The 21,706-nt window shown below is 36.9% G+C and overlaps 2 protein-coding genes across 8 annotated transcripts in view; one reads left to right on the forward strand and one right to left on the reverse strand.

Moving 5' to 3' along the window:
- GGACT (gamma-glutamylamine cyclotransferase) overlaps positions 1–21,706 on the forward strand; it is a 71,547-nt gene that overhangs the window by 36,445 nt on the left and 13,396 nt on the right. For 2 of the 5 annotated variants that reach the window (XM_027854101.1, XM_027854100.1), the window contains 2 exons: positions 9,791–9,845; positions 15,949–18,140. In XM_027854101.1, coding sequence (XP_027709902.1) covers positions 15,963–16,433 — 471 coding nt within the window. In that variant the 5' untranslated portion in view covers positions 9,791–9,845; positions 15,949–15,962 and the 3' untranslated portion in view covers positions 16,434–18,140. Of the gene's footprint in view, positions 1–9,790; positions 9,846–15,948; positions 18,141–21,706 lie in introns of those variants that run through there. The other 3 variants (XM_027854099.1, XM_027854102.1, XM_027854103.1) reach the window with 2 other exon arrangements.
- PCCA (propionyl-CoA carboxylase subunit alpha) overlaps positions 18,231–21,706 on the reverse strand; it is a 473,473-nt gene continuing 469,997 nt past the window's right edge. For all 3 annotated transcript variants that reach the window (XM_027854094.1, XM_027854095.1, XM_027854098.1), the window contains one exon: positions 18,231–18,568. In XM_027854094.1, the coding sequence (XP_027709895.1) occupies positions 18,500–18,568 (69 nt within the window). In that variant the 3' untranslated portion in view covers positions 18,231–18,499. The remainder of the gene's footprint in view (positions 18,569–21,706) is intronic.

The raw sequence follows: 21,706 nt of genomic DNA on the forward strand, positions 1-21,706 counted from the left end.
AGATAGCTTTGATTTCTTTTTCTGAAAACTGCCTGTTCATCTCCTTTGATCATTTATCAATTGGGGAATGACTTGTATTCTTACAAATTTGACTCAGTTCTCTATATATTTGAGAAATGAGGCCTTTACCAGAAATACTTGCTGTAAAAATTGTTTCCCAGCTTTCTGCTTTCATTCTCATTTTGGTTGCATTGGTTTTGTTTGTGCAAAAGCTTTTTAGTTTAATATAATAAAAATTATCCATTTTGCATTTAGTAATGCTCTCTATTTCTTGTTTGGTCATAAATTCTTCCCTTCTCCATAGATCTGACAGGTAAACTGTTCCTTGCTCTCTTCATTTGCTTGTCGTATCACTCTTTATGTTTAAATCATGTACCTATTTTGACCTTATCTTGGTATAGGTGTGAGATGTTGATCTAGTGTCTACCATACTGTTTTCCAGTTTTCCCAGCAGTTTATTTTTTTGGCAGTTTTTGTCAGATAGTGAGTTTTATCACAGAAGCTGGAGTCTTTGGGTTTATCAAACAGTAGATTACTATAGTCATTTACTACCATGTTTTGTGTACCTACTCTATTTCTTAGCCAGTACCAGATAGTTTTGATGATTGCTGCTTTTATAACACAGTTTTAGATCTGTATTGCTAAGTCACCTTCCTTTGAATTTTTTTTTTCATTAATTCCCTTGATATTCTTGACCTTTTGTTCTTCCTGTTAAATTTTGTTATTTTTTCTAGCTCTATAAAGTAATTTTTGGTAGTTTGATTGGTATGGCATTGTAAATTAATTTAGGTAGAACTGTCATTTTTCTTCTATTAGCTTGGCCTACCCATAAATAACTGATATTTTTCCAGTTGTTCAGATCTGACATTATTTGTGTGAAAAGTGTTTTGTAATTGTGTTCATATAGTTCCTGGGTTTGTCTTGGTGGGTAGATTCCCAAGTATTTTATATTGTCTACAGTTATTTTAAATGGAAATTCTCTTTCTATCTCTTGCTCCTGGGCTTTGTTGGCAATGTATAGAAATACTTATGATTTATATCCTGCAACTTTGCTAAAGTTGTTAATTATTTCAAGTAGTTTTTTAAGTGATTCTCTAGGCTTCTCTAAATATACCATCATATCTGCAAAGGGTGCTAGTTTTTTTTTCTTATTGCCTATTCCAGGGGTGAGGAATCTGAGGCCTGAAGGCCACATGTGGCCTCGAGTGTGGCCCTTTGACTGAATCCAAACTTCATAGAACAAATGCCCTTAATAAAAGGGTTTGTTCTGTAAAACTTGGACTCAGTCAAAAGGCTGTAACCTGGTCTAGTGCCTTCAATTTCTTTTTCTTCTCTTATTGCTAAAGCTAACATTTCTAAGTACAATTTTGAATGATAGTAGTGATAATAGGCATCCTTCTTTCACCCCTGAACCTACTTCCCATTACAGATAATGCTTGCTAATGATTTTAGATAGATACTATTTATCATTTTAAGGAAAGTTCCATTAATTTTGCCGTATTTTGCCAAAAGATTCTTCTGCATCTGTTGAAAATAATGATATGATATCTTTTGGTTTTGTTATTGATATGGTCAGTTATGTTGATAGTTTTCCTAATATTGAACTAGTCTTGCATTCCTGGTATGAATCCCACTTTGTCATAGTGTATTATCCTGGTGATCAGTTGCATGTAAAATCCTTGCTAATATTTTATTTAAAATTTTTGCATCAAAATTCATTATGGAAATTGGTCTATAATTTTCTTTCTCTATTTTGGCTCTTCCTGTTTAAGTATCAGCACCATATTTGTGTCATAAAATGAATTTGGTAGGACTCCACCTATTTTTCCAAATAGTTTATACAGTATTGGAATTGTTCTTTACATGTTTGGTGAAATTCACTTGTAAATCTGTCTTGCCCTGGGGATTTGGAAAATTATATTTTAAAAAATTATTGACTAGTTAACTGAGAAATTCTAGTATCAAATCACTTTAGACTCATGAGACCCAAGAAAAAAGAAATCATCTTCTGGATAAATAAGAATTTTTAAAATAAAAAAAGAGAGAGTACCTTTTGTTAACAAAGAATACCAACTATAATGCCCTGGGAAAGAAATGAAAACCCTTATTAGGAATCTGGTCCATGAAAATCAGCTTGAAATCACTTCTTAAATTTACAAATACAAATTCCAGAAGAAATTGAAATCTGTAGTGTCATCATTCCCAGACAACTTAATTTGCCTCTTCTCTGTAAGGTGAGTTATAACCAGATGGGTTTTTATTAATTCACCTTCCCTGAAAGCAGCTGTTTTAGGGACAAAAAGGGAGTCAGAGGATATCAGAGAGGTTGTAGAGGCAGAATCACTGAGACTTGTCAACAAACTGGATATGGGTGTGGTGGTACAGTGAGGTAGCAGAAGAGTCAAAGATGATTGTTACAAGCTTAAATGACTAAATGGATGATAATGCTTTGTATAGAAAGAAGTAAATTAGAAAGAGGGGAGAGACAGCATCATGTGAGTAAAAATCTGGATTCAAAGCCCACAAAGATGTGAGTTCAAGCCCTGCCATTGACACATACTGGCAGTGTAGCCCTGGGCAAGTCACTTAAATTCTTGGTGCTTTAAGCAGCTCTCTAAAACTAAATTGCAGTCACCTGGTGTTTATATTCATTCAGTAAACCTTCATTAAGTGCCTGCTACGTGCCAAGCAGTATGCTCAGTGCTGGGGATACAAAAGCAAATGAATTTGCTGATTTTGTTGACCTCATAGTCTAATGGAGGAGACAACATGCAACTACATACAAATAAGATATATATAGGGTAAATTGGAGGTAGTCTCAGAGGGAAGGCACAAAGATTAAGAACTTGAAAAGGCTTCTTGTAGAAGGTGGGACTTTAGCTGAGATTTGAAGGAAGCCAGAGTAGTTGAGAGGCAGAAATGAGGCGCCATAGCTATGAGGTCAATGTCACTAGATCACTGAGGGGCAGTAGGAGGACTAAAAAGTAAGAAGACTGGACTTCCATTGGTGGTGGGAATTTCCTCACCTTGGAAGTTCCCTAGATCCAGAAGAATGCAGATATAACCTCTATTGCTGATGCTTTTTAGGTGGGTCAGATGCCAGCTTGGAAATGTCCAACAGGGAGTTGGAGTTGTTGGACTCAAATCTTCATAAGAGATTCGGGCAGAATGTGTAGGATTGTGACTGCATAGGGGAGATTGAATCCGTGGTAATGGATAAGATTACCAAGGGAGAAGAAAGAGGTCTAGGGAAGACCCTTTGGGGACATTTGCACTGAGAGGGCAGGAGGAAGGAGAACCAGTGAAGGAGTGGATTATGTTCCTGGAGACCCAGAAAAGAGAAGTGCCACAGAAGCCAAAGGAAGAAAGAATGTTTCTACTGTAGAAACAGCAAAGAGAATGAAGAATGAGAGGAAAAAACTCCCATCAGACTTAGCAATTAATAGGTCCTTCTAGTTCCAAATCAAGTTTCAGGAATGGAGTTTCAGTTGGAACAAGAGAATCTGAAAATTTGGCTTTTCTTTTTTGTGACTTTGGCCGGCTAAACCCCTAAGCATCTATAGAAGTAGGCATGAATTTCATAAAATCACATCTTATTGAGCGCTTGCTGTGTGCAATCAAGACACTTTCATGATTGTACTTAAAAGCAGGACTTGAGAAATGTAAAGAATCTGGAATCTGGAGGTGGGAATTCCTAAATCTTGGCTTTGTTCTTTACAACTGGCTGTGTGACCTTTGGCAGGTAATTTTCTAAAGTACTCTCAGCTTCAGTTTCTTTATCTATAAAAGATGCTGTTAAACTAGGAGGCCTGGGAGTGCAGTTGAGAGAATGCTGTATTTGGGCTTGAATTTGAATGTGACTGCCACTTCCTGAACATGTGATGTTGGGCAAGTAACTTAATTTCTCAGTGAATCCATTTCCTCATATGACGGGCTGGGCCATATTACTTTTACAGTACCTTCTAATTTCTAAATTTATGATCCTGTGGCTAGATTTTATCTAAAGTACCTTCCAGCTCAAATTTTCAATCCTGCTAACAGTAGCCAACCATAAGAAATAATAGCATCATCCTAATATTACTATCTCTCAGAGGTGCTTGAACAATCAGTAGCTTCTCAGGGATGATTCTTAAATCTTCACTACCCCAAAGGCCTCCTTAGGCATGTTTACCAAACTTTCCCACAACAATCAGGGGCAATTTTGGTATAAACTCATACTCTAAGTGGGAGTTGTCAGATAGCAACAGAGGTGCTATATTAAAATAAAATAAACTTGCCTGCTTTTTATTCCTTTAAATTCCAGACAGTGATTGAACTTTGTGGGAGACAGCACCTAAATATCTTTTTATGATAAAATTTCTATTATGTCAATATGCTTTGAACTCAAGATTTTTAAAATTTTATTTGAAAAGATTAACATTGAACATTAGTGCAACCAACTGATGTTACTTAGTAATTATTTGAATTTAAATTAGCTTGTTGTAGTGCGTTTTAATTTACAGTGTACCATAGCAAGTTTTAGGTACTTCCTCTAAGACCTTGTCAGGACTCTTTTTCCATTCGTTCTCATTGAATTTTCCTTTTTATACGTTCTTAATGTGTGCTTCATTTTTCTGGTTCTGTTTTTTCCCTTTGTATCTGTTTGAATTAATTACATTATAGTATTCCTTTATATTAATATACCACAATTTTTAAACCATTTGTAGTTTTTGCAGTTACATTTATTGCTGCTATGAAAATCTTTGTAGCTACTTTTCTTTTTGTTTTTGATAAATGGTTTTGAATCTTTTCCCAACAGTGGAATTATTGGGTTAATTGGTCATGATTATTTATTATGATTATTTTTGTTAACTTTACTGCATGCTACTATATTGCAATTCTGTCAGTAATTGATGAGAATAATTGTTTTTCTACAATCTTGCTAGCATTAAGTTTGTTTTGCAGTCTGATGGATATGAGGTGGTACTCTCAGAACTGTTTTAATTTACATCTCTTTGATAATTACTGCAGTTGAGCATTTTTTTCAAGTCTTTTGGCTGTTTATTATTCTTAGGTGGTTTTTCCTCAAGTTTATGTATGTTTTTATGTATCAGTGATTGCAGAATATTTTAAACTGAGGTTTAAATTAAATAAAATATGTAAACTATTTGAATGAAACAAAAGTTACAGAGTAGGGGGAAAAACTTTATTTTACAGTACTTGAATTATACTACTTGGATATTATATGTCCTAGAGAATAAGGAAGAATTGAAAGGTTCATATGAATACAGAGATGGTTTGCCATCGTGTCCATACAACCAGAGGAGCATTGTGCAGTGAGAGGCTGATAAATAAAATACAGCCGTGGTATAGCTCAAAGCCCATTATAGGAGAATGTTGGAAAGTTGAGGAGGTTGCAGTTTGGTTCTCCCTTGGCTTCATGGCAGGAAGATGCAAGGCCAGGTGTAGCTTGGTTGGGTCTGCTGCCAGCAGGGCAACATGGAAAGATGGTCAGGGAACATCATGAATATAGCTCTCTCTTTGCGAAGATTAGAGTTGAAGTCTCATATACATATATATATATATATATATAAAACATATGTGTTGTTACTTGAAGTTGAACTAACAACTCCCATTTATATAGTGTTTTGAGGTTTAGAGGCTTTTTCTCAAAATAACCCTAGAAGGTATTATATTTTTCTGGATGGGGGAAGAAAGTAAGTGTAGGAAGAAAGGTAATTTATTCAAAGTCACACAACTAGTGTCATAGCTGGAATTTAAACTCGGGTGTTTCTCCCTTCAAGTCTAATGTTCTGTCTGTTATACCACATAGCTGCCTATCTGACATACAGGCATACAAGTTTTTATGCCTGTGATTCCTGCTATTAGGGGGAGGTTGATCAGCCATGGGTTGGCCCTGAGTGGTTTGCTTCACTTCCGTCCTGGGCAAGATAGGAAGACCCAGTCTTGAAGAAAAAAAAAAAGAGAAAAATCCCAGGTTAGCAAATAAGCAAATGCCTGAGTATTTATCGATGGAATAAAACAGAAGTAAGTGCTAAGGGCATTTTCCCATTTTATTGCTGTCCTTACCAAGCCTCATTTTAGCCTTTGAGGCTGTAGGGAGGATTCCTCATAGATGTGTTTTAATGGACTTTCAAGAGACCTCTGCAGTAGGTCTGATAGCTGAATTTTTCACCATTTTGGGTGAGGGATGTCTGTCCCTATCCTAAGAAGGGGAGATAGAAAGCTAACTGCAGACACCTCTGGTAGGTAGAAGTTATTATGTTCACCTTTCATGTAGTTTCAGAGCAGAAAGAAAGGGTTTTTCAGAGTGATGTTAACAATACCTCCTTTTCTTTGTAAAGTACTTTATATTACATAAAATTAGAAGGGACTAGAGGTCATTTAATCCACCCCCTTACAAAATTGAAAATCTGCAAAATTTCCTTTACATTTCTAACAAATAGCTAGCACCTGCTTTCATATTTCCAGAGATAGAAAGCTTACCAATTTAGAAGTTGTTTAGCAAGTCTCCTGTCTCATATTTATGCAGCTGATTTTTCAAAAACCTCAGTGCAAGACTATACATTTGTCTCTCATCTTGCTATATCATTCATTCTATCATTTAAATCTGTTAAGCACTTTTAGATACTGATTCTCTAATCCAGTGTATTAGCTATCCCAAGCTTCTTATCTTCCCTAGATTTGATAAACATTCTGCCTATGCGTCCATCCAAATCATTGATAAAAATGTTAAATAGAACTGGGCAGAGGACATTTCTGCCACACTTTACCAAAGATCTCCCAATCCAGTTCATCAAGCATTTACTATGTGTAAGGCACCTTGTTAAGAGCTGGTGTTAACAAGACAAAATGAATAACAGGCTTTTCCCCAAGGAATTTACATTATATTGCCTTCTGGTTGATGTTAATCCATGAATCACCATTCCTTAGGTAAACCCATACAGTCAGTTCTAAATCTTCTCAGTGGTAGTACTAGTATTTGTCATCCCAGGTGCAGGTAAACATAGATTCAATACCCTACCTCGATTTTGATTAAGTTAAAGAGTGGGGTGTTTTTTTCTGCCATGATTACAAAGTGTTCCAACCATTGCTCTCTATATCTGTCAAGGAGGAAAGGTTTTTAATTGTGTTTCCCTATGTAGCTTATCCTCTACTGTAAGGCTATCAGATAGTGAAGGGTAGTATATGTTCTATTTCTGAAAGGCCCCGCTCTCCCACCTCCCCCTCAGCTTTAGCAAGGCCTGGCAGCATTTTGGGTACTACTGACGAGAGGATATTCAGCATGACATTGGTTACTATCATGCTCTTGTTTGTTTTCACAAACCAGTACTTAGTCATTTCTGAGTGAACAACTGCTGAGAGGAGACCATAACCTCTTGATTTCAAAGGAGTCATCACTTCACTGGTGCCTCTGTGGTTAATATAAGAAAGGTGTTTTGCCATAAACTTTTCCGAGGTATTCAGTGAGGTTGGAAAGGGGTCGGCCCAAGCAGGAAGCCCTTGTCTGTGCTGTAAAGAAAATAGCAAGTAACAAAATAAAAGCATCAAAGAACCAACAGGATGCAGTCCCACGAGTCCTTTCTGGCATGTTGGGCTTCTTGAAAGTTAGCATTGAGTGAAGGATGACCTTAAAACTTGCTTCACTCTAACAGACTGAGCTCAAGTTTAAAGTTCAAGGCATTTTGTTTTTTCACCTGTTTCCTACAGTTTTAAGAAACTTCTGAAGAATTAATGTGTAACTATATCTGGTCACTGAGCCAACACTAAGAATTTTTCTCAAGGGAAAATAATGTTACTGTATAAAGGGAGAGAAATGGATACTCTCCTGAGATCCAAGGAAGTTTTTTACAAAATAAAACACTAGCCAGGGTTACCCTGAATACTTAGTTAATACAAAAGTTGGAACAGGATTTCACCTCTGCACTGGCTTTGGGATGTATTTTCCCAAATGGGGGCTGTTGGTTTTCGTGTGAAGGAGGCAATAGATTGTCTTAAGATAGCAAGGGAATGAAGCGTCCAGTTGTGAGATGTGAGAGTTTAGCCTAAACTACTATTATAGTCTGATGAATTTCAGGCTTAGTCGAGCTGTGATTCTGACTGGTTTCACAAGGTTTGGGCTAGGCTGAGCTGTGATTCTAGCTAGTTTATAAGTGTTATACAAGTTTTGAATCATTAAGCAAATTTCAGCAAGGAAAAGGGATCAGAGGGGGATTTGCATCTCAACTGCCTTGTGAATCATTCTCTTTTCCCCAAGATTCAATATTAGTTACATAATATATGATCTTGCATCATTGCTTTCTATGGCACCATTTACAAACAGGGATATGATTTTACTGCTTTTCAAATTTAGTTGTTTTATCTTTTTTTTTTTTTTTAGCATAGATAGTGACTTGTAAGCTGTGTCAGTGGCTCAACACCCAGAGTAAAAAGCTACTTTTAAGGAGTTGACATACAGATTTTTACCAGTGTTTCCTCTAGACATTAATTTTTAATGGATGTGGTATGAATATTTCATGGCGGTACCTTTCTAAAGGTTGGTTTTTGTGTCAGAAGCTGGTGTCCATTTAAAAACCTTTTGCAAATTAGTTGTGAGGATGTGAAATCTTATCTATTTCCTCATCTCACTTTCCAGGACAACGTTTTTCACTGTACAGACTAGACTTATGCGGTAGTTCTGCAACTGTGCTTCTTTTGTAAGCTAACATCAAGTTAAAATTTAAAATTAAACTCTGCTTTTCAATCTTGCCTTTAACACTACAACCACCAGGTGGCTGAGAAATAACACTAAATAGGCAAAATAGAAACAATTATCTGAAAGCCTTGTAATCACTTGCATTTCTGCCTCTGTAGGGAATTATGAAACCATACATGGACTTTGTTTCAAGAAAGAAAAATGCTGAACAAGTTGCTGAGTATTTCAAATAGTTCCAGGCATAGGCAGGCACTTGCTTTGTTGGGTTTTGTTTTTTATTAAATATTTGCTGCCTTAAACTGACTATTTTGCTCTGAACTATCACTTTTTGAAATTGAATCATTTGATCTGTATTCTGTATCCAATTTGACCTTTACTTTGCTGAAATACTGTGTTGTGGCCACTGTCAGAACCCAGAACCCAACTGTGGGCTCTCTCCAATAGATTGTATATTAACTCTACAGTGTTTCATTGAGACAATGATGTAGTATGTCACATGATGTTAGAAGGAAGGCTATGCCTGTGTGTTACCGTTATAGTTTAGTCATGTTTTCAGAGTGACAGAAATCTGACAATCTAAAGGTAAGATTCTCCTTAGGATCTTAGGTGTCTCTTAATTTGTATTTTCTGGACCTTAACTCTATTTGTTGTTTGAGCCTGTGTATTAATAGTTACCCTAGGCATTATGCTCAAATTTGGGAAATTCATGAATGAGAAGTAATGGCGGTGGAACAAGGCGAAAAGTTTTTCAAGTTTATCTTCACAGAATCCTTAATTATGGAAGAAATGAAATTGTATCTTTCTATTGGAAACATTTCATAGTTTCTTGAAACTAAAGAAAAGTTTCTTATTTCATGGAAATAAAGCTTATTTTATTCCCCGCTTGATGTTTCAGTTTGGCTGCTCTTTGGGTGCATTCTAGTTTCCCTTTTTATTTTTTAACTTATTAACTTTGACAAGTAACCTCTTGGTTGTGAACAATTTTATTCACAATTCATTTTTCTGATTCAAAGTGAACATGAGTGCCCTAATCCCCTAATGGGAATTAATTGCATGTTTCAGTGCTTAACTCTAATCCTTTCTCAATCCCCACAGGGGCATGGTTCTTCCTGAAGGATCTGTGTTTGTTATTCCAAACACAATCAGAAAGGTAATGATTTTTCTTCTAAAAGGAACCAGAGATGCAGAATATTAATGTTCCTTTCTTTGTACTGGAACAAGAAGTAGTATCCCCAAACTTATTTTGTATTATGAAGGATAAATGGCATTTAATTAGGTAGATAAAATGAAGAAAAAAAATATAGTTTGGTTATTTGTCAGGTATAAAATGATTTCTTAGGAAAAGGGGTTTAAAGTTTATTGTCAAATCTGTTATGGAAATGTTATTTCCTTTCAACGAAGGAAATGATAGCTGATTTTTCAAAGGGTCAAGTAATAGTCCTGTAGTCCAGTTGTAAAGTCTGAAGAGTTTTACTTTACTATCAGCTATGTTTGGCTATATACAGTGAAGGACATTGCCAAAGGATGTTCCCCATTTACCCAGGCAAATGAAATGATTATCCAAGATCATATGGCTAGGTAGCATTGGAGCTAAAACTAGAATCCAGATTTTAAAATAATGCTGTCTCTCTCTGTGATACTGACTTACTTATAATGTTTGGAAATACTGATCTGCTGAAGCAAATTCAAAACCTCTCATCTTATGTGTACAACCAGTGATGACATTTGAATACCTTACAACAGTGTTACCCATGTATTCATGTTGACAAGATTGATGTCTGAGCTGGAAAAGCAAGATGTGCTGGCATTGTCACTGGGTCACTGTACTGTTTACATTTACTCTATAGCCACAGGATGATAGAGAGAGACTTTGTTGTTCAAATGTTTCTTATGTCAAGAAAGCTAAATAACTCACATATAAACATTTCTATCTACCTCTACTCATTCACCTGACTACAAGACCTGTCCTTTCATTTTATCTAAACCACTGTCCAGCACTGGGACAAAAAGCAACACTATCTTTTTGTTGGGAGGAAAGAATAGTGCCTTTACAAATGTAGCAGGGTCCTTCTGTTTGGTCAGAGTGGCTGCCTGTGCCAAATGAGGTCCTCAATTATCTAGGCAATGCTGGGCTCATAGTTATATGAATGGCCTCACATTATGGCTGTTACAGGGAAATTGCCATCCTACTTTATGAATGAATTCCACACAGTTTGCAATGTCAATCCCTGCTCTTACCTCTCGGGGCCCTTTTTGAGAAGGGGCCTTACATCACTTCTAACTTCTCAATAGCTGTTTACTACAGTAATGACAGTGATAGTGGCAAGAATTTAATAGATGTTTCCATGCCAAATACTTTTAATTTCCAAGGTCTGTGGAATGAAGTGATTTCAAAATTCAGAAACCTAACAGAAGAAATCAAAATCTTATTGATACAGGATGAAATACATATCATCTGAGTTGCTGTTAGATTTATAATGTATAATGATGATGTTTTCAGCCTAAAGAAGATGAACTTACATTCTAATATTTTTATTTGACCTCAAAGAGCAGTCTGTTCTGCGGAATGATCTCAAGAACATTAAATACAAAATAACAATAATAGGATAATGATCTGTCCCAGGACTTAACTTCATCAAACTGAATGAGAATGAGCACATTGAGAATAACAACAATAATATAAATACTTTACATTGACAAAGCATCCATACACATTTCAGAGGCCTTTCACATATTTCATGTGATTATCAGAACTACCTAGTGTGAGAGGCTTGGATGGGTTTTGTGTCCACTTGGCAAAGAAAGAAATTAGAAGTTGTGATTTTGCCCAAAGTCACACAGCTACCTAGCAACAGTGCTAGGTAGAACAGTCTCTTATTCTTGGTCCAGTGTACTTGATATTAAAATAACCTTGATACAAAATTAAGGATTCTCCCCCCCCCAAAAAAAATTTTAGTCTGAGATTCATTAAATCATTTAACAAGTATGTAGACTACTAGATAGATGCAAATTAGGTGCTGGGGTAGACAATCTTTCCTTGTCCTCCTGGAATTCAGAATTCATTTGGTGGGAACTAAGGCACAAGCAAAAAAAATTATCTAATACAAGGCAGCATATGATGTGTCATAGGAGTGGAATAATAATTTAGGGGAAGTAGTGGGGATTTTTGGAAGCTCAGGATTAGAATTGACATTTTTCTCTTATAACCCTGAATATTAAGGATATAGAGCTCTATATTTGACTGTTGTTGGGGCCCAGTTGGTATATCTCATAGTGATATAGTTTATGTTGTTAACAATGCTTGTCCAATGACCACAAAGTCAAATTCAAACAGCTTATTGTTCTGAAAGCCTATTCTTTTCTTGAAGTACAATGTCTTGTACTTCACTATAAGATACCTCCTTAATAGCTTGGTTTAAAAATACCATTAAAAACATATAATCTGAATCCTTTCTTTGATATATACTGGTTGTATGATTCTGGGCAAGTACCTTAAGTTCTCAGCTTCTGATCTGCATTATTAGAGCGATTTTTTTCCACTGGAAATCCCCTATACCAATAAAATCATAGGTCTGTTTCCTTCTGCCACTCACAAAATAATAATCTGAATGAAAAAATTCCATATGGTGGAAAGTTACATAAATCTTTGGCTGACACTGTATTTAAAATGTCTGGAATACAGCCATGTTAGCCAGTCCTATCATCAGCAACTCTCTTTCAAACACGAGTGTATCCCTTCAAGCCAAAGGGACATCTTGTTTCTTTTCCATGTGAACATTACAACTGTAAATAAAGTTCTATCCTTTCTAAATATGGAAACAAATTAGCAAGCATTTATGGAGAATTTCCCACAAGACAGACAGAAATAATTTATACATGAGGCTTAGCAATGGTAGATTATAAGGTTAGTGATAGAGTCCTGAACAGATGACCCATTAGCCCATCTCATTCGAGTAATGATCACTGAAAAGACCAGAAATCAGGAGATTGTAGTTTAGCTTACAAACCTGAAGTTTTTCTTCCTCATCATTTACGCATTCTCAGGCAGCCCTACACAGCCTAGTGAAGAACCTGCCAATTGTTTTACATCAGCTGCCAGCTGCTGAGATGTGGTCCTTTAGAGTCAACTTTTATAGGTGGTCCTCACTTGAGATACAATATGTTTACTCGAATAATGGGTTAGCAAAAGGATGTTTGTGAGCTCTTAGAATGGGGATCAGTGAGCAAGAACCGGAATGGTTCATTGAAGAAAAGGTTGTACCTGTATAATTTCATCTCAGGGTTCCCTCACTGTAGAGCTGGAGAAGGCAGTAAAAGTCACGGTGCACCCAGATTTCAGTGAAGTGTTTGATATTCTCTAAAAAACAACAACTAGCATTTATATAGCACTTAAAGGTTTACAAAGCACTTTACAGATGTAATTTCATTTGATAGTTAACACTGAGGTAGGTGTGCAAACCAAGGCTGAGAGAGGTTATAAGTGACTTGCCCTGGGGCACATAGTGAGGAAGGCTGGCAGGATTTGAATTCGGGTATTTTTGAGTCCCAGTTCAGTGCTTTTACACACTGTCTCCTAGATGCCTCCTGTGGACAAGTTGGAGAGTTGTGAATTGGTTGATGGTATATTTAGGTGATTTCAGAACAGTTGACCAATTTCCCCAAAGAGTGAGGAATTTCTCTCATGGAAACATATAAGGTTCTATCCTTAACTATTTGCTGTTCAATATATTTTTTGTTAAATGAAGGCAAAGATGGTATGCTTATCAAATTTGAAGATGTCACAAATTTGAGGAGGGGGAAATGACAGAACTGGGTGCCAAAAAGATCTCAATAAGTTGGAAAACAGGCTAGATATAATATATGAAGCATAACTGGGTAAAAATGTTAAATCTTTCAAGTCCAAAAAAGTCCTGTTACAGGTACAGGAGGAAAGAGCCATAGCTAGACATTTCAGGCATTGTAAGGTTCAATCTAAACCTAATAGTGTGGTATGTTAGACAGAAAGCTTACTCAGTTGTGGGTTTAGTATCCAGAAAGAATAAGTGATAGTCATTCTTTATTCTATGTCAGGCCACATATAATAAACATAGTGTGTTCTGATTCTGGGCATCACGTTTCAGGAAGGACATTGACAAACTGGAGCCAAAATAAAGGGGCATTAGCACTCTCAGTCTTTCATTAGTGGACAAACAAGAGCTCTCAGCATTTAGTTAATAAGATTAGCCAGATATTGGGCCACTACTATGGGTGGTCTGCTTCCTCCTACCATTGGCCGTAACCCCAGGTGAGTTACTTCCTGCCTCCTCCCCACCCCCTGGCCAGGAACACTCCAGAGTTACTTTTAGGGAGACATAAAAAACCATTATTACTGTCAGCGGTAAGAAAGGAAGCACATGCAGAATTGTTGGTTAAATTTGTTTCTATAACCATATTGCTGTACTTAGAATTTAATTGTTGTCTGTAAGATGGAAAAGTTTCTCAGCTTTGGAAAAAAAAATTTTGTAATTACTTTCTCCAGGATATATAGCCCTGAAATTAAAAAACCCAGCACAATTTCCCACAGAAATAATGCTATCAGGATGGTTAGGTTTCTAGGCCAGTCCACACAAATAACCTTAAACACATATACACATATATATCAGCACTGTATGTGATCTACTCTTTATACCACTGTTTCTCTGGGAAAGTGCATTCTGATTTCTAACTGGATACAGGAATATCTTTATCCCAGTGTTAGGCTTGTGAGAAGTCCAACCACCACTTCCAAGCCAGAGGGTGCCCCTTTAGCTCAGAAGATAAGACTGCTCTGAATGTCACCCGTGGCCCCCACTGAGTCCTTTGCCATGGAGAAAGGGGCCAGTAGTTCCTGAAGAAGGAGCTATAGCTATGGTTGCTTTCAGAAGGGTAGGGCTGCTGGAGGGGGATAGGTCCTGTTACTATATGCAGTGTGTTGGCATACTGCAAGACATTCATCATCTTGTATTTTTAAGTAAAGAACTACCTGTGGTCGCTTAAACATTAAAACAAGTATTGATCACAACATGCTTATCGAGAAATAGCCCCATGTTGGAGAAGGTGGTGTACGTTGTATTTGATCAAGCTTAGGAAAGTTCACACTCATGCAGAGTTTTGAAAGTGCCCTTAATCACTGTGTTTCAAATAGCAGTGATAATTTTGTGAAACAACTGAAATGAAAAGAGGGGAACTGGTGCTATGGTCAGGGTAATGTTTGGATAAACCAGAAACCAGACAGCACTCCGCTGCTTCCTAACAGGAAAGACCAAGTTGGGCATAGTTCCCTAGTGTGCTAGGATTTAATAACTCATTTTTCAGAGGGAAAAATACTCATTTAGTTAAAGAAAATACAGATGAAGCTGTTCCTTATCAGAGACATTCCATCTCCAGCCTCCATGCCTTTACACAGTTCCTTCTCCTAACCTCCTAACGTCTTGGAGTTTACTTTTTTCAAAGCAAAGCTCAGGTGCCACTCCCAAAATTGCTTTGTAAATATTTCATACATGTTGTCTCACTCCAGTCCAATACAAACTTCTTGAGGAGGGACTTTAATTTTTGTCTTTGAATCCCCATCAGATAGTCTCTTGTACACAGAACATACTTAATGTCTGTTGAACTGAATTCTTTAAGAAAAAAATGGACAAAAATCAAGACCTGAGGATCATTGGAAAACGAAGGAATTAATTGCTGTAGTATTTATAGAAGCAGCTGTCAGGCCAGTTCTTTTTTCCAGTTACCTATATAAATAACTATCAAGAGATACTGATGAAATGATTGAAAATATACAAGATCTTGCTCTAGATTCTGATTCCTAATAATTTTTTGTCTAGAAGGACCTGTTTGGGCTTGAAATCTATTGATGAAATACATAAATGCTGGGTTAGGTCTCTGCCTACATGGAGTATTTCTGCAGGAAATTTAGCCCACCAAAAAAAAAAAAATCAGAGAGCTAGAACAAGGTTCAAGAGTGGATCTCGTCTTACTGCTTGTATTCAAATAGGTAATACAATCAGAGGATAATCTGTTCTCTTGATGAGCCCTAGGACTATAGACTATATTCTACAGCCTGTTCTTTGCTTTATCACCGACATGGTTATGAAGCTCATCCTTTTATCCAAGCAAAATATTTTCTCCCCTTTGCTAATTTTTTTGGTTCCTTCTAGACAATGCAAAGATGATTAATTGCCCTGCCCCTTAGCACTCATATAGTACTGATATACTTGGTTTCTTATTTTCAGCTTCTTTGACCAGAATGGCATGTGTGTTTGTATATGGGACTCTTAAAAAAGGCCAACCCAACCACAGCTTCATGACCAGTTGTACCAATGGGATTGCAGAATTCCAAGGTCGGGGTCGCACAATAGATCTATATCCTTTGGTGATTGGAAGCAAACATAACATTCCCTATTTGCTGAATGTCCCAGGAAAAGGACATCACGTTACTGGAGAGATCTATTCTGTTGATGACCAGATGCTGCAATTCCTTGATGAATTTGAAGGCTGCCCAGACATGTATCAACGCACTCCAGTGAGGATTGAAATATTAGAGTGGGAAGGTAAAAGCAGTGCACCTGAGGAGAGGCCAGCTGTTAACAGCATTATGGAATGCTTTGTGTACAGCACAACTACCTACCCGCCAGAGTGGATAAATCTCCCTTACTATGACAATTATGATTCCTTAGGGAAACACGGCCTTCGTTATAATCCACGGGAAAATAGATGAAAAATGGTAAAGAACACTCATTAGTAAGAAGATGAATAAAACACATGTTGATTATAAGATGACCTCATCTTAATTTGCCATTATCATCAGGTTTTTTTGAAAAGCCATAGCAGTACATTTAAAGATGATCAAAACTGACTTCTAAAGTCAACATTATGGAAATCTACTAAGGCTGTATTGGAGCTTATCTTAGAGATGATTTTTAACACATTGACAGCATTGTACTGATCATTCCATGGTTTGTTTTATTTGTACTCTTGCTGTCTGTTCCAACGGCATTACCTTTAAGGTGTTCAAAAAGAAAGGTTAAGTTGTAAAATTTAGATTCACCCAATGGCATATACGTAGACATTTTATATCCTCAGTTCATTCTGTGCTATAATTTTGTTGCCTTCTTTTTAAATATTAAGATAATTTTGGGAATGAATCTTTTGAAATGTGTTATTTTGACCCACTAGACCATATCCATACTGCCAAATTGATTCTGGCCTATTGTACCTAGATGTTTTTATAAAAACTGCTTTGCTGTGCTGTGTCAGTAAGTAATTTGGTATATTAGCGGGTTCATTCTTGATCCATTTGCAGAAGCAGCCAAAGAAAAATGCCTATAATAAAAAATGACCATTCAAAACTAAACCAATTAGGGAGCTTAAACATAGTATTAGTGATATTTATGTCCTGGATCTTTTTGAAAAAAGATTTATCTTGCATAGGCTTTGTTACCCCTCCTTTGTAGTCTAGCAAAATAGCAAAACACCCACTTGCTTGTGGATAAAACCAAGCATCCTGGATTGAGTATCAGACTGAAGTTTAGACCGATGCCCAGATCCACAGAACCAAGAAAATATCACTTACTCTTCAAGGAGAACAGTGCCTGGGGGTGGGGATAGCACAGAAAAACCAAGGCATTGGCAATTTTTTCTTCAGCCCTGACAGAAAACTTAAGCTTCTAAGTACAGACAACACTTAAAATAATTTTTAGCAAGGCATGAGGTACCAATTACCATCCACCTCCCATTTGATATTTCAAGTCAGTGTAGATTCAAGTTAATATACACGTCTTTGCCTCTGCTTCCAAGCAAAGCACTAGATTCGTGCTAAGTATTTAAGAACCAAGGAAGAACACAGTTACAATTGTTGGGCACTGATTCTTCTTAACCTCAGTAGTTGCAAGTTTTATTTTCTCTTAAATTTAATGGTAGAGGGTGAATACTAGCTGCATTCCTGGAGCAATGAAATGATCTATACAACAGTAAACATAGCTATCATCAGCTGATAAGCTAGCAAGATCACAACAAAGTACTGTGTAATGGGGCATAGTGTAAGAACTATTAAATAGCTTCTGTTCTTTTGACTAGCCTGGAAGAAGGGGTTATATTTGCAGACCATTCCTGAGGAGCATAATATTGTAGATATGGCAGGAGGCTAAGATCTCCCTGATGTGAAGCTCCAAAGCTTTAGGCTTAGATCCAGTACCATACCACCAGTATGCCACTAAACACTATGACATAAAGGCAGTATTGCAAATAGTTAGGGTACTGTCTTCAGAAAGTTAAGACTGATAAATGATAAAAAATTAGGCTGTTGGGTTCTGTAATTATGGAAAAGAGTCAAGACTTGAGCGTGGCTAATCAGGGTCTAAGATGACTAATGCTAATTTGAAATGATCTAAGACTGGCTGAAATTTGCACACATTCTTAGAAGAGATCACAGAAAAGAGTCTGGTATTTAAAGTCTACTGGCACAGATTATCATCTTGTGTACATTGTCTTCATTCAAAAAAAGGGCAAACTAATATTTAGACAAATGTTCCGTTTTATTGATTTAATTTTGACACTAGGAAATCTCACAGCAGAAGTACAAATCATATGTACGATTATTTATATCAATACAAATTTCCATTGGTGATTTTTTTGGCAGAATGTTAGTTTTGACTATATATGGAATAAATATGACCATGTAAAATCTGCTGCACAGGAGCATTCCCGTAAAATGCCGGAATAAATTTGGTATGAAAGAATAGTAATAAAAATAGCTAATTAAAATGGGTGATGATTAAGGATATTTTATTCCAGTTCTACAAGAAGATCTCCTTCTCCAACTGTGTCTCCAGCTTTGCAATGCACTGATTTCACCTTAAAAAAAAAAAAAAGAGTAATCATTAAACAGGATTTATAAGGATGAACGGAGAAGCAATATCCAGAACTTCATTTGGAAAAGACAAGGAGGTCTCTGCAGGATCTGAGGCACAGGTACAATCTGCTTGGCTCCCTGAAGTCCTCAGATGTAGTGCTAAATGAGGCTGGGATTACCTTGAGTAGAGTATGTGCATGACTCATTCTCTCCTCTGCCCCAAGTCCCTTTAGAGTGTCCTTTTGTCCTTATGTGCCTGAAAAGGCCTCTCAGTTCAAGGGGGAATCCCTTTGGGGAAATAATTTTACAGCACATAACACCTTAGCTGGAAATGTAGCCATTAAAATGTCCAGTAATTTCCCCCCCCCCCGCCCAAAAACCCAACCTATACATAGGTACTATTTTTTTACATTTGGATTCCAAATGGAAACTGTGAACTAGGTGCTTTTTTGAAAACATGAATCCCCCTAAATCTTAACTTCACACACTCCAAAACCCAGAGTAAAATTTTCTGAGATGCTGTAACATTTCATATACTCACTGAATCCCAATGTAACTGAAAACAAGAGAACAAACTAATTTTAATTAAAGGATTAATTAAAAGTAGAAAGCAAAGAACCTGTAACCCTGAGACTAAATGCTGTAATTAGGTACTTGCCTTTGAATAGAAATTAAACAATCAGAAGTATTATATATTGTCCATTATGGGCTTCTGATGTAATGGATTCTTTTGTGGACTTATTTCCCATGGTGATTGTTACTATAGTAGGCTTTTTTTTTTTTTCCCATTCCACTGATTTTTTCTTCTCATAAAAAAAAGTTCTGCCTTCCAAAAATGCCACATGTTTCTGGAAGTTCTGATACTTTTAGGGTAGGAGGGTATAGGGAAGGGTTCGTTTGACCTGGCACAGGCTCCAGCAATGATAAGCAAGGGAGAAATGGGCCATGTGGATAACTGGTAAAAATACAAAATGGTAGAGGGGCCTAGTGTCCTGTGCTCTCCTAAGTCCACTGAACTCAGATGGGAACAGACCAAGAAGAATGTTTGTCCTAAACTGAGTTTTTCTGAATGGTATGAGGCTATGGTGACGTGCCACTTGGATTGAAGAGACTGTTTTTTCTGGACACTGATGCCTCCAATGTTTGTATGTGATGTCTTTTTTAATGATGCTACAATTACTATGGTAGAGGAGGCACTTCTATTGTGAGCTTTTTTATGAGGATACTTGGAATTTCCTGGAAAAAAAAATACCCTGTGATACAAGAACAAGTAATAAAAATCTAATCTAGGCAACCTTCACTTTGACTTGACCTGCTTCTTTGTGCTCAGGTTTCTGACCATCAGAGTTGTGTCTGTCATGAAAGCTCATGGTATAAATCAGCTAGAGCCATTCAAAAGTGATGCAAACTCTGCGGTGCAAGAGAATGTGAATAAGTCAGTGTGAGTCCTTCACCACCACTGGGAAAACAATGGGTGATGGGTCAGAGCATCATCTCTGGTTATGTGAGATAACAACATAATTGAAATATAAAACCACAAATTTAGGCTCAACTTTTTTAAAAAAAAATCCAATGATGCTTAGTTTTAGGGCATCTGCCAACTATAGATGGCATCACAAAACATGCATACTGAGGGCACTGGCTACATACACATCTTTCCATGGACGAGAGGGTGGTTATATCATATAAGTTAACCAATATACAAATTGTTATGATTATGAGAAACTGACAGATTTTTCCTGCTCACTTTAAAAACTGAAGACTTAAAAAGAACACACATGTCTTTTCTATGATTTGCTTCATATTGATTCCTATTAGGTTTAAATGTTATCTGCCCAGGGAGTCCAATGTGGCTCCCCTGGTCCTTACCAAACCTACTGGTGCAGAAACCCCACACAAACCTTTTCTTCTACCCTACCAAAACCTAGGCATTACCAATGTTTTTAAAGTACCCCCTTGCCCAGATTTCTGGTTTTCAATTTTGTTTAATTTCCAAGGGCATATACCTGTGCACCCTCAGATATTCGACTTTTCTAAGTTTTTTTCAAGGTGACTGAATTTGTCACTTTTCAGGGGCTGTTTTGCTAAAGCCAACAGGGTATTGCAAGAAAGCCACAACTCTATTAATACCAGTCTTAGGAGCCTGAAGTGCCCTTAGAGGTTATCTGGTTTGAACGTCTTATCTTATAAATATGACTGAACCACAAGATATTACCTCACTCAATCCAGGGTCACACATGATTGGGCCAGGATTATCATACTACTTAGATCTACATTTTGAATATTTCTAAACCAACACAAATGTACACTTTCAAAGTATTTGGTTACAAATTATGACACTTGAATCTTAGGAAGAATAATTTTTTGCTCAAATGTTTTTTATAGATGTGAATGAAACTTAAAATTCTGCATCTTTACTTCAAAGATCTATAATTTTGTTAGTGTGGTCACCCCCTCCCTGGCAGACTCTGGCCCTCTACAATTTAGTACATGTCTTTGAGAATCACTATGGCCAACAGTTTCACCTTCCTGTGGCCATAGCATAGTTATCATCTCCTAAACTTGGTGAGGCTGGTTTCAGACAACAGGTATGTACAATCTATCACCAGGACATGCTCAAATGCTTTACATCTTGGTAGGACCTGTTAGGGTTTGTGACTCACAAGCAGAGGCTTCAGGAGCACAGAAATGCCAAATGCCTTTGCTAAACTGCTAAGTAGTAATGTATACCCAGGGACTTTTCAGTACTTGATCTAAAACTGAATTGTTCTCTTTATGAAGAAATTATTGTGAGAAACCGATTTACATTAATTTTTGCAATCTGTAAAACCATCCCCTGCTGTGTCACCTAAGTCTCAGATAACTGCCTCCAAGACAGATGTAAACATTAAAAATTAAAGACCCCTCAATTTGAAAGACATTAAAATTAAGAACCATTGTTCTTTTGCTACCTGAATATTCATGTCTTCTTTTGAGGGGAAAAGGGCTGGGCAGGAATTGGTTTAACTTTTGGCCCAATTTAATTATCTGTCATTGTGCAGTGGAAAAAGTACTAGGTTCAGTGAGAAGACCTGGTCTAGTGCTGAACCAGTCACTAGCTGTGCAACCCTTACACAAATTACTCTCCCTCAGTTTTTTCA

The sequence above is a fragment of the Vombatus ursinus genome, unplaced genomic scaffold (assembly GCF_900497805.2).
Source record: "Vombatus ursinus unplaced genomic scaffold, bare-nosed wombat genome assembly UNPS02010304.1, whole genome shotgun sequence".
Classification (NCBI taxonomy): domain Eukaryota; kingdom Metazoa; phylum Chordata; class Mammalia; order Diprotodontia; family Vombatidae; genus Vombatus; species Vombatus ursinus.